This window comes from Phaenicophaeus curvirostris, chromosome 6, assembly GCF_032191515.1.
Source record: "Phaenicophaeus curvirostris isolate KB17595 chromosome 6, BPBGC_Pcur_1.0, whole genome shotgun sequence".
Taxonomy (NCBI): domain Eukaryota; kingdom Metazoa; phylum Chordata; class Aves; order Cuculiformes; family Cuculidae; genus Phaenicophaeus; species Phaenicophaeus curvirostris.
Genome location: NC_091397.1, coordinates 11,209,704 through 11,223,958, shown reverse-complemented (window position 1 = coordinate 11,223,958; position 14,255 = coordinate 11,209,704). Strand labels below are relative to the sequence as shown.

The window sequence follows — 14,255 nt, the reverse complement described above, 5'->3', positions numbered from 1 at the left end:
TAGTTAGTAAATTTAGGGTTTAAAGTTAATGTTTCTTTTTATTAGTGCTAGATCACACTTCTTAGGGTCTTCCATATTTAAAGTAATAAGAGGTAGTTCTGCAAAGAGTGTGTCAGGAGACCATGCACTTTATCAGGGGTATGATTCACACTTGGCAATGTCATACAGCTCTGGGTGAGTTCCCTCAAATTCTGTGTTTTCCCACCTTTACTATGAGTCATGAAATTCTTTTCACAGCTCCAGTGGCAGTGTTTGTGTATGTGAAATTGTTAAGTGTACATCAAAAAGTCCATTTCTGAGAATCATTGGAGCGGAAGTAGACAGAGTAAACACTAATGCCATGTCCTTAGATACCAAAACAAAACCCGAAACAACAGTTATTTTTGAATACTTAGGACTTCTAATGGCCTAGTTCCTAGTTTTTAACTCTGAGGAGGGAAGCAGGGGAGAACATGCAGCTTGGCCTTTGACTTCAGTGGAAATTGGGTACAGGCTGAGTCGTGGTCGTCCTTACTGCTGAGTCTGTGCAGTTTTGACTTACAATGTTTCTGCAGAGAATAAAAGCTTGGCATGTTACAGAGGTTTGCATGGACCAGGGATTGTTCACTGGTGGCAGACTGTGCTTGGCACAGGATTATTTAGTACCCACTTAATACCCATTTTCAAACAGAAAATTGTATTTGTCCAATTTTATTTCCCTGAACGCTACCTAGCCTGTTTTTAGCAAGTATCAAATACAACAGAAGTCGTGTTTTTTTCCTGTTACCAGCCTTACAGATGCTGTCTCTGTATCACAAAACAAATGTGCACAGACAGGTTGAGTCAGGCGATCTGGTCTTGGCTAAGACACAGCTTCTTTTGAAACACTTTCAGAGTATCTCAGCTGAAGCTGGCCGCAGGAGGACAATGCTGAGACTTAGGCTGCTGTTTCTCAAGCCCTCCCTTACTTAATGTAAGCTGGATGAGGCTCTGGTTCTCTCAAAGTGCTCTCTGCACCTGCAATATAGTCAGAGGCAATGAATTATATAACTGATGGATTTCAGCAGTTCTGCTTTTCTGCAGTCACACTGCTGTGTTCAACCTGGATTATTAGTAATATTTCTATTTTGGGGCAGCAATGTAATGAGCAGATCCATCCTATCTTTTAAACACTTCATCTTCCCCCGCATTCAAATTAAACCTGTTTTTTTAAGATGCTGCTGTGGCAACATCCTGTAATCTTCAACTGGTTTCAGAAGTTGGATAAGAGTGATGTGCGACACCAGTGTTTTAAGAGCTGGTTACTTTCACAAGTTGTAGGGCAAGTCCCACTGGCGTTAGATGCTCTACGTGACAGTAGCGGCTTAGGACTGATCAACATTGTATTTTGTCTCTGCTGCGTTGTCGGTCATGGTGGAGAAGTGATGTTTTTTTATCAGCTTTTAATTTTACTGTTCTTTATGCATATTACACTGTTTATCATAGCAAAATAGACTAAGAATGAAGAATTACTGAACTACAAAGTTAATTAATTTCATTACGGTCTTCTGGTAATTAGGTTGTGCACAAAGCCTTGATTTTATTTCACTTACAGAGCAGGTTAATCTGTATGAAACAAGGTGTAAGTATCTTTCTTTATTGTATACTAACTTTTTTTTTTTCCAAAAGGGGAACTTACTTTTGATTTCCAGACAACATGGCTTGCAAACTTCTCTTAGTATTGAAATGACAGACCTGGAATTCCAGTCTCAATGGAAATGCATTAAAATAGAGGGGCCATAATGTTTACTGACTTCTTCATTAAAGCAAAACAGAAAAAAAAATCAGTATGCTAGACACATCTTTTCCACTAACAACGTTGTCTGTAGTGTCCTAAAACCATTTAAGTCTGTTTGTCCAAGGTTAGCAGTCTACAGCTATCTCTTCTGTTGCTCTACTAAAATGTTGACACCTCATTTTTTACTTTTTTTAACCTTTAATGGTATAATGGTTAATTTGTAAGATTCTTGTATTTGACATTGTTTTTCTTTTTATTTTACTCCCTGCTTTTTGCATTCTCCTCTTTTGTTTTCTCCCACCCTTCATTCCCATTTTTTTATTATTATTTTCGTCTTGTGTTATCTTCTTTCCTTCTTTCCCTCATCCCTGCTATTCCTGCTGCTATAGCCTCACAGGCTGGGGAAGCTGGCCGAGCAGGTAGGGGATTTTCATGTTCCCTCAATACCCACCTATCAGCTTCCAACAGTGGGACAGACTAGAAATTGAGTCTGGAGATTTGGAGTTTTTCAGATCCTTCTGTGAAATTATAAACAAGTCCAGTATAGCTTTATCTGGATGCAGGTTTCATCAAATACTAGCTGTCTGTAACTGTTATTTCATTCACACTGAAAATAAAAAATACCATAGTGATTGTCTTTGATTTTCAAACTTGACTGTTTCCATTATTTTATAAATCAATTCAGGTTTAGTTTTATTTTTAAAGGTAACCAATTTTTTCTTGATTTTATTTTTTTTTAACATTACATATATTTCAAATAAGTTCTCCACTCAGCGCTAGTCTGTTACACTGCTGAGTTTACTAGTAGACCGAAAATTGTGTTGTAATAGCTAGAGAGGATATCGTATCTTGTATTGTGTATAACAAGCTAAAGAGGCTAACATGCATGTGCAGCTGTATTACTCTTTTTCTCCTCTGGTGGTGGGTCCCTATCAGTATATGTTCAGTAAGTATCAATTGGTAGTGGTAACTCTTTTCTCCTTTAGAATCAAAAATTATCTATTTGTGGAACTCCATTACAATCTTTAATTTTCAACAAATTGTGGAACTACCAGCCAATGTTACAAAAATGCAAAAATTAGCCCTAGACATTCCTAGTGTGAAGAATTATACCCTATAGTATATCCCAAATGGTACAGAAATCATCAGGGCTGATTTTGCCTGCTGTTTTAGATAGTAAACATCTAATAAGGGAGTTCCAGCACTTGTAGATTACCTGAGTAGGTGAGTTTATCTGACGAAAAGAAAATTTCCAAAGTTCCCGTGTTCCAAGATGAAACCGTGCTTTTCTTCTAGCTTTCCGCTTAGCAGTGGCATGAGGTATGCAGCAGAGAAAAGAGCCCTAGACTGGAACATTAACAATTCACACAATGTTCGGTGGTGATGAGTTTGACATTTTGGATAAGGAAAGATTGTAGCAGGTTACAAAACTGCAGCAAAGCTGTGGGTGGAAAGGCCTTAAAGACTGTATTATCTCTGCATGAAAGGACACTAAATTAGTCTGCTGCTTTTGAAGTAACTAAATATTATGACATAAAGCAAGGACTTAAATTATGCAGTGGAAGACTGAAAAAGAACAGAATAATTGCTTATAGACCTTCAGTCCACATTGGTTCATGTCATGCGTGCTACCTTTACTATCTTTAGCTTCAAGTATATTCTTCGTTGCATGTATGGAAGACTCTTAGTAAACCATGCTTCACCTTCCTGACCATGTGCTTCTGCCATTAAACTGTGTCTCCTCAGCAATTCCTGCATTCCTTTATACGGCAAAATGTGTTTAACATTTTTTGTATGTATCCACATGCTGATTATTTGGCCTTTTGTAGCAAATAAAAACTCTGTTGACATGTGTGTGGTTAAGTAGTATGGCCACGTGATGTTTTTCCAAACTCCAAGGTAACAAGTACCTTATGGTAGGTAAGTTTTCCAGTGCTCTTTCTGATTCTGTAAAGCTGAGCTTTGTTTGATGAATAGCTTAAATATAACTTGTTGTTTGATTAGCATAATTAGCAGGGAAATGAATGTTTGGTTATTTAAGGGATAAAACTCTGCTCCTCCCAGCCTGCAGGTTCTGACTAGCTGATTTTGTTGTTTACAGGGAACGTCTGGACCAGATCCCACCACAGTCTATGTTGATATGAGGGCACTGAGGCATGACAGGTCGGAACCACCTTTTTCTTTTTTTCTAATACACACAACTAACAGAGTTTCTAGTAAGAAATCTACTTCAACGCACCTCATGGTCCTTGAAAACCTTTGTAATCATCATAAATAATTTGTGCTAACTACTACCAGCAAGCAGACACAGACATCTTTATTAATTGGTTAATTGATTTTACTTTTGATAAAACTAAAGCCGGTGACATCACCACTGCAATGACTGAAAAGATTCCCTGCTTTTATTGCCTTTAGGATTTTATGACACTTGTATTCAGGTGGTGCAGCCTAGTTGTTCCCTAAGAAAAGGAGTCCCATTGGGCCTCTTGGCTTCTCAGAAGTGTTTCTCCTGGGTTGGCAACTGTTAGACAGTGGGGAGACCAGAAGGGAAATTTGCTGCAGTTCTCAATGCTTCTAGACTCTGAGGGAATGGATTATTGGCTTTGGCCATTGTGAACAACCATATTCTGTAACTGTTGGTATTTTCTAGTTCTGTAATGTTAGATACATATACAAAAGGCAAGAACTAAAATTCACCGCTAGTGGTTGGTGTTAAGAAGATGTCTGAAATCTTATAGTTGGAGGGAAACTTATGGTTTTAGGTGTAATTTCAGAAAATTCTTGTGCACGTGTATTTCACTTTTCAAGTACTCTGGTCAAAAGGCTAGCAGATGGCCTCTTTATAAAATTTCACAAACCAATAATTTTTCTACTAACTCTTGAAAAGATGAACAGTGGTTCCTTTTAAAAAAATCATTATGCAAATAGGGCTTTTTAAAATTTGTTTGTTTGTTTGTTCTTTTTCTTTAACCCCTCTTAAAAGCTTAACAGAGAATTGGTTCCCCTTAGGTGAATACCAGCTTTGGCTGTATCAAAGTGACTGGCTCACCTTGCAGAGCACAGACCTCAGGACACTGCAGGCCCAAATTATCCTCTGGATAGTTAAGTCAGATACATGTGTAGATATTTTCTTGTAGCACATGGCGTTTGGCAGGAGGAAGAAAGGAACTGCAAGATATTCATCTCTCTTACCATTTCTTTATTCTTTTTGCACACAATGTTGACAACAATAATGCATATATTTGATCCATCCTTTGAGATACTACAGTCTGTATAACCCAGCCATAGAAAACTTGGTATTCCTGGCCCAGCAACTGTGCTACTGTGTAGAGATGACAGACATGCTCGTACTGGGAAAAAAAAGCCTTTTCATATCAATGTTATCTTTATGAGAACCTACCATCTCTGCATTGTAGTCTAGAAAGGTAACATATTTGAGAAGTTGAATGATTTATGTTGTGAAAAAGAAATGAGAAATAGAGTATTTCTTTACCTAAGATCAGAGTGAATGCTGTGACCAGGACAACTAAAGCAACCAGCCTGAGGTGATATCCTAGGCTCCTTCTGTAGTTACTTGAAAGGCACACACACACCACCAGTGTATCGCAGCTCTCTCCGATTTGTACCAGCATGGGATAAATTGGCTTTTAAGGTACCTTCTTTTCTGTATCGATGAAGAAGGAAACTTACCTGACTAACTTCGGAAATCAAGTGTTTATTTTTTAATAGACTCCATAAGCTGAGACTTCTTTACCCATAGTTTTTGCTGTAATCCCAGAGGTCTGCAGTGACTGCAGTTAGATCGAACACAGTGTAGACAGATATGTGTAAATGTCATTTGAATGCAGGAGAAAGAGATAATGAATCATTAAAAATAAAGTAGCTATAGAAAGGAAAGATAAAAGTAAATGTAGATTAATTCCTTATTGCAATTATTTTTTCTGAGAGGAAATGGAAATTTATAGAACGCTTATTGGAAGGGAAGTAGACAACAAGAGAGTATAACATTCACAGTTAATAAACATTATAAACAAAAATAATTATATATATCTTTATTTGGAGGAAATGAGATTTACTGTTCATAAAAGCTGTATAAACCATGGGTACACTATTTCCCTGCCTTAGCATGTCATTGAGAAGTAGGCGTCATTATCAAGATCAGACTTTGCAGTGTATTCATTTATATTTAGTGACTAGTTCTACAGAACATGAAAGATGATCTTTAGAGTTGGCTTCTCAGATTGTGGTAATGTAGATTTTAATTTGATGGATTAAAGCTGTGCCTCATTTACTCAGTCCTGTGGAATCCTGAATTAGATTCATGGGTCATAAATTAGGGAAGAAAACAACTTTATTTGACATAGCCTCTTCACACTTGCTGTTTCTAACCACTTTTATGGAGCTGAATGTCACTATTGCTTAACAGTAACTGAAACATTGCTGTACGTAGCTGTGAAACTGTAGAGTAACAAACCACCAAGTCTTTGCAGGTCAGCCAGTCCCACAACCATATGAAAAAATTACACTGTACACTTAATATGAGAATTTTTTGTCATATTTTCAATTTTACAAGATATTTTCCAGAATTTGAAAATGGCTGAGCGTTTTCGGTTTTTCTTGGCATGATAACACTTTCTAGTGGTGGCAGAAAGCAGTTGTAGTTCATCTCTTTGAGGTTATTCAAGTTCTATTTCCTATTCACATCTATAAAAATTAATAATCAGTTTGAATACAACTATTACAAGCTCATCCCGTAATAATGTGTTCACTCACTTCACAACTTATGAAAATGTCACTGTTTGATTGGAGTTTAAATCAAAATACCTGTGCTATGTACAATTTGGATAGAGATCTAGGGGTGATTGGTTAAGAAAACTAGATGTTTCCTTCCAAGTCTGACTGGATTTGGATTATTTGCTTCTTATGTCAGCCTGGAGGTTCTCAAAGACCTTTTTATTTGTGCCCATGTGTGGTTTTGAGCCACCAGTTTAGTAGTGGTTTGGCTGGTGGGACTCTTCAGCTGTATGGCCATAGTTGCCAGCTGAGGGAAATGGTTGGGACTGGGCTCACCTGGAGGTTCAGGAAATTTGTGCCAAGGGATGCAACCCCTCAGTCAGGGGCTGATATCAGTTGTGGTACTGGAAGAAGGCTTGATTGCCTAGCGGTGTGCATCTAGTACAGTTTTAGATGCTCCAGCTGCTCCAGCAAAGTCTTGCATAGAGCTTGTGTTGTATTTCCTAACATTAAGGAGATGTCCCAGGTACCCTGTGCTGTCTCAAATGACATTAGACACCTCCTTTTGGAAACCGAGTGACACCCTAATAGCAGGAGTATACAGCTCTGGCTCGCTTTTGGTGACAGTACATCAGTGTTGTACTTGCAATCTCATTAATTTCCTAAAATTCAGAGTGTCCTCAAAATGGCCAAGAAAGAGTGAGCAAAAACAGGCAGGTCCCACGTGGGCTGTTTAAGAAAAAAACACGGTAAGATTCCTGAGTTAGCACCAAGTTGCTGATACACCCCTGCATTGCAGTGCAGTTTAAAGAGGTTAACTCAAATCTAAAAGGGAAAATAGGTGGCTTAATGCTTCACCACCCATGAGTTGGCCTTGCGGCAGGCTGTGCTGGCACAGCACAGTTGGTCCCAACTGCTGACTCACTGTGCAGCTCAGGTCACGTAAATGTGCCCGCGTGCATCTGCAGGGAGGGCAGATGCAGCAAAACTCCAGGCGTAGGCACCCCATTGGGTCATTGGCTGCATTTCTGTGCCTCTGGGAAAACAACTTTATACTCCTCCTCCACCCCCCCCCCACCCCCCCCCAAAAAAAAAGAAATATCCTATATATTAACTTTCATGTCCTGTTGTCTAAACTGCTGGTTTTCAGATCACTCCATTGTCATTTTAGCCCAATCATGTTCTCCTTGGAAAGCTTTTCAGATTTTTAGGTAGTTAAACACAAGATGCTTAAATATGATTAAGAGTGTTTGGAAGATAAAAAAGAGAAAGACACTCATCATACCAAAACACTTGAAAGATGTTGGCTTTTATGACGCTTATATGTTTCTGTAGAGGAGAGATGTAAATTTAAAGTCCAAGCCTCCCTTTTACCCAGGATATTCTAAAACAATATGTACATGATTTATTAAATTAAAAATGTTAAATGAAAAATACATCCTGATATTAGCATAAAAATTTCACAGCCTCCTCATCCTTACTAGCAGGCTACTTCTTGGTAGAAAAATTATCTATTAGTGAAACGAGCCACTCCACCAAACGGAGAGTAGACCTCATGTATTCCAAAATAAATGTTCCTTCCACATAGACAGGGCAAAAATATTTTTTAAGTGTTCTTCAGGAGGTCAGGCATAATTTTAAAATGTTTCAATATATTTGCAAATATTCTAAAATATATGGAAATACAGGTTTTTTTTAGAATCATTCAAAACTTTTGAAAAGGTTACTGGTTTTACCTGCTAGTTTAAATTTTGAAATTATCTTAGATTTGAAACAAGCTGGTATGAATAAAAAATAACATGTAATGAAAAACATTGAAATAGTTTGACTGCTTTTAATTTTTTCTCAGATTTTAGCATAGGAATTGTTTTTCTATGTTTCTGTATATTTCATATTTAAAATGTTGTATAGAGAATTCCCTCAAAAGTTTAAATTAGTGAGCTGAAGCATCCATCTGTTGATGGCTGAGGGGCATCACTGATCTTCTCCTGAAGTTGAAACTTCCTATCTGTAAAGGTGCATCCTAATAATCTTCTTTATAGCAAAACCATGTCCATAAAGAAAATCACTGTCCTGCCCTGACTGGGGCAAGGAAAGATCTACATTGATATCAGAGTTTATTTTAACAGGGAAAAAAAGAGTAACAGGAAACACAATCCATTGCAACCTATGTCTGCCCCCAGAAGCAGGCAAAAATGTCACCAGTGTACATGTTCAGTAGCAGGTAGTGACAGCTAAAGAAGCTCTGATGAAGTGAAGGTTTAGATTTTTAGGACAGGAAGGCAGTAATCAAGTCATACATATTAAAGAAGATTTTGATATAATTTTGCATGCATTTGTAATAGGCAGTTTCCCCTTCTTTTGACTTCAAATTGCATTTAAGCTGATTATTGAACTGCATCCACATTTTGTACTGAAATGGGAAAGAATGAAGACTTACACCCCGTGTCAGTAAAGACTGTTCTCAGTTTTATTGATTGTATCTCTAGTTTGTTATATGCAGGCACCCTCATATCCTTCTGGTGCTGCCTTTAAATTCTAAATTCCCTTTGGTGAAATAATAGTTACATAAAATTATCATTTCAAGTTTTCAACTTCATCTAGTTAAGTCTGTATTTTTTAAGTAGGGTTAGAAAATTGTAGAATTTAATCTATTAAATAGTTCGGGGGGTTACTAGATTTCCTTTTGAGCTACATGTAATGGTGAGCTGCTTGGATAGTTTGTTGGTCATAGACATGGTGAGGCAGCTGACACCAAAGAGACAGACAAACCCAGATGGCAGGATATTGTCAAATAGACTAGAAGCACCAAGACATCTTTGGGATCAAGTTACTAATTTTTAACTCTGTCTGTAGTTCAGTGTGTGGCTTTCGGTATCCGAGCTCTGACATTGAAATAGTCCCACTTCATCATTCGATCAATTATTTTAACCTGATTACCTCCTATTTATTAAACAAGCAGTTTGTGGATCTGTACAATTAAGTGTCTTCTTATGTGCTCACTGACATCTCGGAGTGATACAAATTAGTGTCTCTCCTAAAAAAAAAAGTGACCCTTGTATATACTTAAACCATTAGCAGACTTAATGTCTTAGAAAGTCATTTGTATGTTGTGCCAAATCTTATTTGTCATCTTGGACTTTGTGGGCATTCAGAGATCCCTGAACTTCCATCAGACTTGTTCAGACATTGTCTCCTTGACAAAGGTGATTATGAAGGATGGAATTTGTGAATCTCATTTCCCAAGAAAACAAGGAAACACTTGTGGTGTTTCAAATATATGTGAAAGCAGTTACTTAGGATTTATTTTTATAGATAGTTTATATGCTGAGCCCAGTCTCGGATGTGGGCTCTGTCAAAAGGAATCAGCTAAGGTTTTGGCTTTGTTTTAATATATTCTAGCATTTCAGGCTTAATGCAGGAAAAGAAAAGTAGCCTTTTATTCTGGCTGTCAATTGTTTATCCTTCTGCTCTATATTTCACTGGAGCTTTCATGTTGTGTATACATTGTTTTGTGTAATACCAAGCAACAAAGCCACAGGAGCTTTTTTTCTAATTTTCAAACACTTCTACTCCATCTACCTTGAAAAATACTCTTATTGTGGGTTTACCAGACAAAATAACTACTTGGCTAGATTGTTATCTAAGCTGTAGCTGCAGCAGTGCTCTGTAGCACAGTCACAGCGTGGAGAATAACCATTTTATGGTCACATAGTTGGAAAAAGAGGCTTTGGTGGTAGATATGTCAGCAGGAGACATGCTAATGGCAAGTGTCAGTATAGTAGTTACCTTTTGTGAAACTTTAATTGGTTAATCATACTTGAAAGCCATTTGACAATGGTAGCAAGAGAGAAATTTGAAGAACACTCCCTGATGTGCTGGGGAGCAGTGCTTTTTCCAGCTCTTGTAATGGATTACAGCATACGTAGCCTAGTCACAGGTTACAGACAATCCTAGTAGTCAGTTATTCACTCTGTGTGGAGTCCAAAGGGGTAATTAAAATCTATTATTGCCCCCTTTGACATACAGCTACCTTTTACCTTGAGGAGGTGAGGAGTGTGGAGTATTTTGAGGTTTAAACTGCTCTGTACCTGGGGAGCAGTTCAGAACAACAGACCTAACAAGTCATTGGCCTTGGAAAGCCACTCGTGCTTTATACGCAATAAGCTCTTTTACGAATTGAGTTGCATCAGATGCTACCTCTATCAGTGCTATTCCAGTCAACCCAAGCTTCGAGAATCTTCTCATATAGGTGACTCTAATTCCATGTTGCACACATTACCCATGCTTTTATTTTATTTTGACTTCTGATTGTCTGTTGCTTTAGCTATTAAGGTTTTTTTCCTATTATCACAGAAACAGGTTTTTAATGGAAAAAAATGAAAAGCTACTCACCCACATGAAGTCAGTTGAGAGGAAGAGGGGCTGAGGTTTTTAAAGTAAAACTTAAGTCCTTCAAAGTTTTGTAAGTATGATAAGTTACAGTGCAGTTTGATTTTGTGGAATCTTTGTAGAAATGTTTGGCTTTGGGGTATTTTGCCCATTAATTGCAGAATCTCATTAGTGAATTTAAGCTATCTGTCATGGTGCTGGCAAAATTCTCCTTGTTCTTCATGTTTTTGCTTAGGAGAAGATACAACCTTGGCCTTTTAGTGGCATTTTGGTTTGTTTGTGCCATGCAAATTCTGCTATTCTAGAAATCCCATTGGCACTTTTTCTGATCTATGCGAAACTAATCTCCAAGAAAGAAAAATCAATTCAGGATGATAAGCATCTTATCAACACGTCCAGTTCTGACTTAGAGGGGAAGTCCTGCTCTGGCTAGCATGAAGGAAAGGTTCTCTCTTTCCTTGCTGTTCCTGTCTGCATCAGGGGATGAACTGAGAAACTTGTTCAATCTCAGTGATTAGGAATAAGGCTCATGATGTGGGAAGCCAAAAAGGACCAAACTGTTCAGAGCTTCATCTAAGGGATTGTACTGATTACGTATGGGGATCTGGAGTCATAACACAATTTGTAAATGTACCTATTATAAAAGCTTTGAAAGATCCTTTATGTTTCCAGGCGTAAAGCAACTTCTGTTGTGGGGCAGGAGAAAGAGACAAACATCCAATAACATTCAGATGGGAAGTCACCCCCTCTTCTCCCAGTCAGTCTGAGCTGTGAGACTCAGCTAGGGGGATGGGAGCCCCACAAAGCAATTTCTGTGCTTTTTAAGGCAGGATTATGAGCTCTTGAAGAATTTCCTCCTTGAAACAAGTCTATTTCTTCCTTGATAAAGTCATCTTCAAGGGATCAGAATATTATGACTGTAGTAGAACAGGACAATAACAGTCAACTCTAAATGTGGTTTTTGAAAGAGGATGTGGTTTAGCATACTTCAACTACTAATCAAGAAATTCCAGTTACATTTCCCTGGAGAGCTTAGGGGAAAGAGAATGCTGTCGTGTGTACCAAGTAATACAGAGACAAAACAAACAGTTGTACCTTTCCAGAAAAGTAGGTGCAGTGCAATTGTACATTTGTGAAATTGTTTGCAAGTGCCATTTGCATGTGATTCTTCAAACATGAGTCAAAGAGCTAGATTGAAAATGTTTCCATTTCTGTTTGTTTTTTACAAACAAGTTTGTAATTTCCCACTAATATTACAGCTTATTAAAATAAACCAACATTATTATTCCTGAAGAATGTCGGATGCTATTAAGAATAAAGAAGGGTATTTTCAATTTCAGAGTATGCTGAGCTTCTTTTGTGTTACAGGTCCTTCTCTTTCTATCATTCTCCTCACAGAAGCTGGGAATTGATACAGCAAGCTGGCCACTGACATTTCTGTGGGAGAGCTATTAAAAATTCTTCCCTTTTTTTCCCTACAAGCAATACTTCTTTCTTTTTCTCTCCCAGAGTTTGCCATTAGTCTAACCATAGAGTTACAGGAATGTCTTACAAAAACAGAATTTTCATTATTCTGTGTTCTCTACAGGTAAAAATGTTATATATTTTATTTTTAGAGATAGTGTATTCTGAAATTATTTGCTTTGTTTCCTTCATTTTGGTGTGTACTACTAATGGAAGACTGAAGAGTGATTCTTCAAAAATGCTAAGAGTGAACATTTGCTGTTTCAGTAGTGGAGAAAAAGCACTGCTTGCCCCTGCTGCTACCTTAAAGTGCATTTCACAATAGAGACATCTGCTTTGGAAGGAAAAATATTTAATGAATACATGTAAAATTTGGAGTGAGCCTTTGTAGCTTCTGCAGACCTAGCCACAGACTGTTGTGTGCTGTAAAATATGGAGCTTCCTAAATGTTTTCCATTCCTCTTTCCTTTCCCTGCTTCTCTTGCCAGCTTTTGTGGAAGGACAGGGCCTTTCCTGTCCCACACACTGACCGGTTTTTGTAACAAATAATTCAGTAGAAGGTGCTGTGCTGGCAGATAGCCCTGGGCAGTGAGCTTTGTAACCTTTGGGACCCACTCCAGCATCGCTAGCTTCAGGCACTCGTTCAGCTCCTGTCAGTAAAGTCTCCGGCTGTGAGAGTATTGAATTGTTAGGGTGAAGGAGAGCTCTGAAAAACAGTGGAAACATCTATTTTCATACAAGGAACCCTTGGTAACTGTGTTAGGGATGCAATATCTTCTTAAATAGCTTTTGTCAATAGCTCTTAATATGGTGCTTCAAGCCTTACATATCCTTCTTAAATATTACATATGCTAGAAGTGTCCTTAGAAGATGAGCTTAACTTATGTGAAGAGTCCTGTGAAGCTCAGCTGGGTTTCCCAGTAAGTCTCCAGTGAAGAGGACAGTCCCTTTTCAGTGCCTTCAGGTGTATAGTGCACTGCTGCTCCTGGCACCACTGTCCTTTTCTTCAGAGGGGTAATCTGCAGCCTTAATTCAACTGAAAAAATTAGCTCTATGCATTGAAGGTTTCCATGCACAGCAAATGTCCCTGGTGGTTGTTAAGAGGCAGAAACTTTCTGCAGTGTGCCTGCTCCATGAGTCAGCTGGTGGTGTGAATTTTGAAGCTTGTAGCAAAACAAGGAGGGAGGTGAAAGAAGATTACTTGAATTTAGAAATTTTACCTTTGAAAACTTTGTGTGAATATTAAATATTAATATTACATCAGAGAAACTAAAATTATTTCCATCATTCCATACTCAGGGACATGGTTTAGTGGTTGATAGGAATGGTTGGACTAGATGATATTCGAGGTCTTTTCAGACCTAGTGATTCTGTGGTTTGTTAACAACAAATTTATTAAATTACATTTAATAATGTAATGTTTTCAGATACCACATTTGTTATAATGAAAGTTTTCCCTGTGTGTGGGGTCTTTTTCTCAATTCAACATAGAAAAAGTGTATTGCATTAAACAGAATCATCATATCACAACTGTGACTGCAAAAAGTGCTGCAAAAACAATTAGCAGTAAAAGACATGTCCTGGGGGGTTTGTAACCTAAATAAAAAGATAATGGCTGCAACATTATTCCTGCTTTTGCAAATAAGAACCTGAAGCACAGGGAAGGGTGATGCTGTGCCTGATGGGGTGCAGTAGGTGTGAGGCAGGGCTAGGACGGAGACCAGATTCTACAGAGTCCTGATCCAATGCATTCACTTAAAGTAGTTATGTATTGTGCTTTATGCAGTGTGCAAAGTTAATTTAAATACATTTAATGTAGTTCAGTATAATGAAAGCTGAACATTTTAAAGTACTCCAACTTTGAAAACAGACATAAATATATTTTTTTTACATATCTCCCAAGTGTTAT

General features: G+C 37.9%; 1 protein-coding gene across 2 annotated transcripts in view; it reads left to right on the top strand.

The window, feature by feature from the left end:
- Positions 1 to 14,255, top strand: part of DIP2C (disco interacting protein 2 homolog C) — a 148,209-nt gene that overhangs the window by 113,279 nt on the left and 20,675 nt on the right. The window contains exons 32-33 of one of the 2 annotated variants that reach the window (XM_069859319.1): positions 2,146 to 2,175; positions 3,858 to 3,919. In XM_069859319.1, the coding sequence (XP_069715420.1) occupies positions 2,146 to 2,175; positions 3,858 to 3,919 (92 nt within the window). The remainder of the gene's footprint in view (positions 1 to 2,145; positions 2,176 to 3,857; positions 3,920 to 14,255) is intronic. The other variant, XM_069859320.1, reaches the window with a different exon arrangement.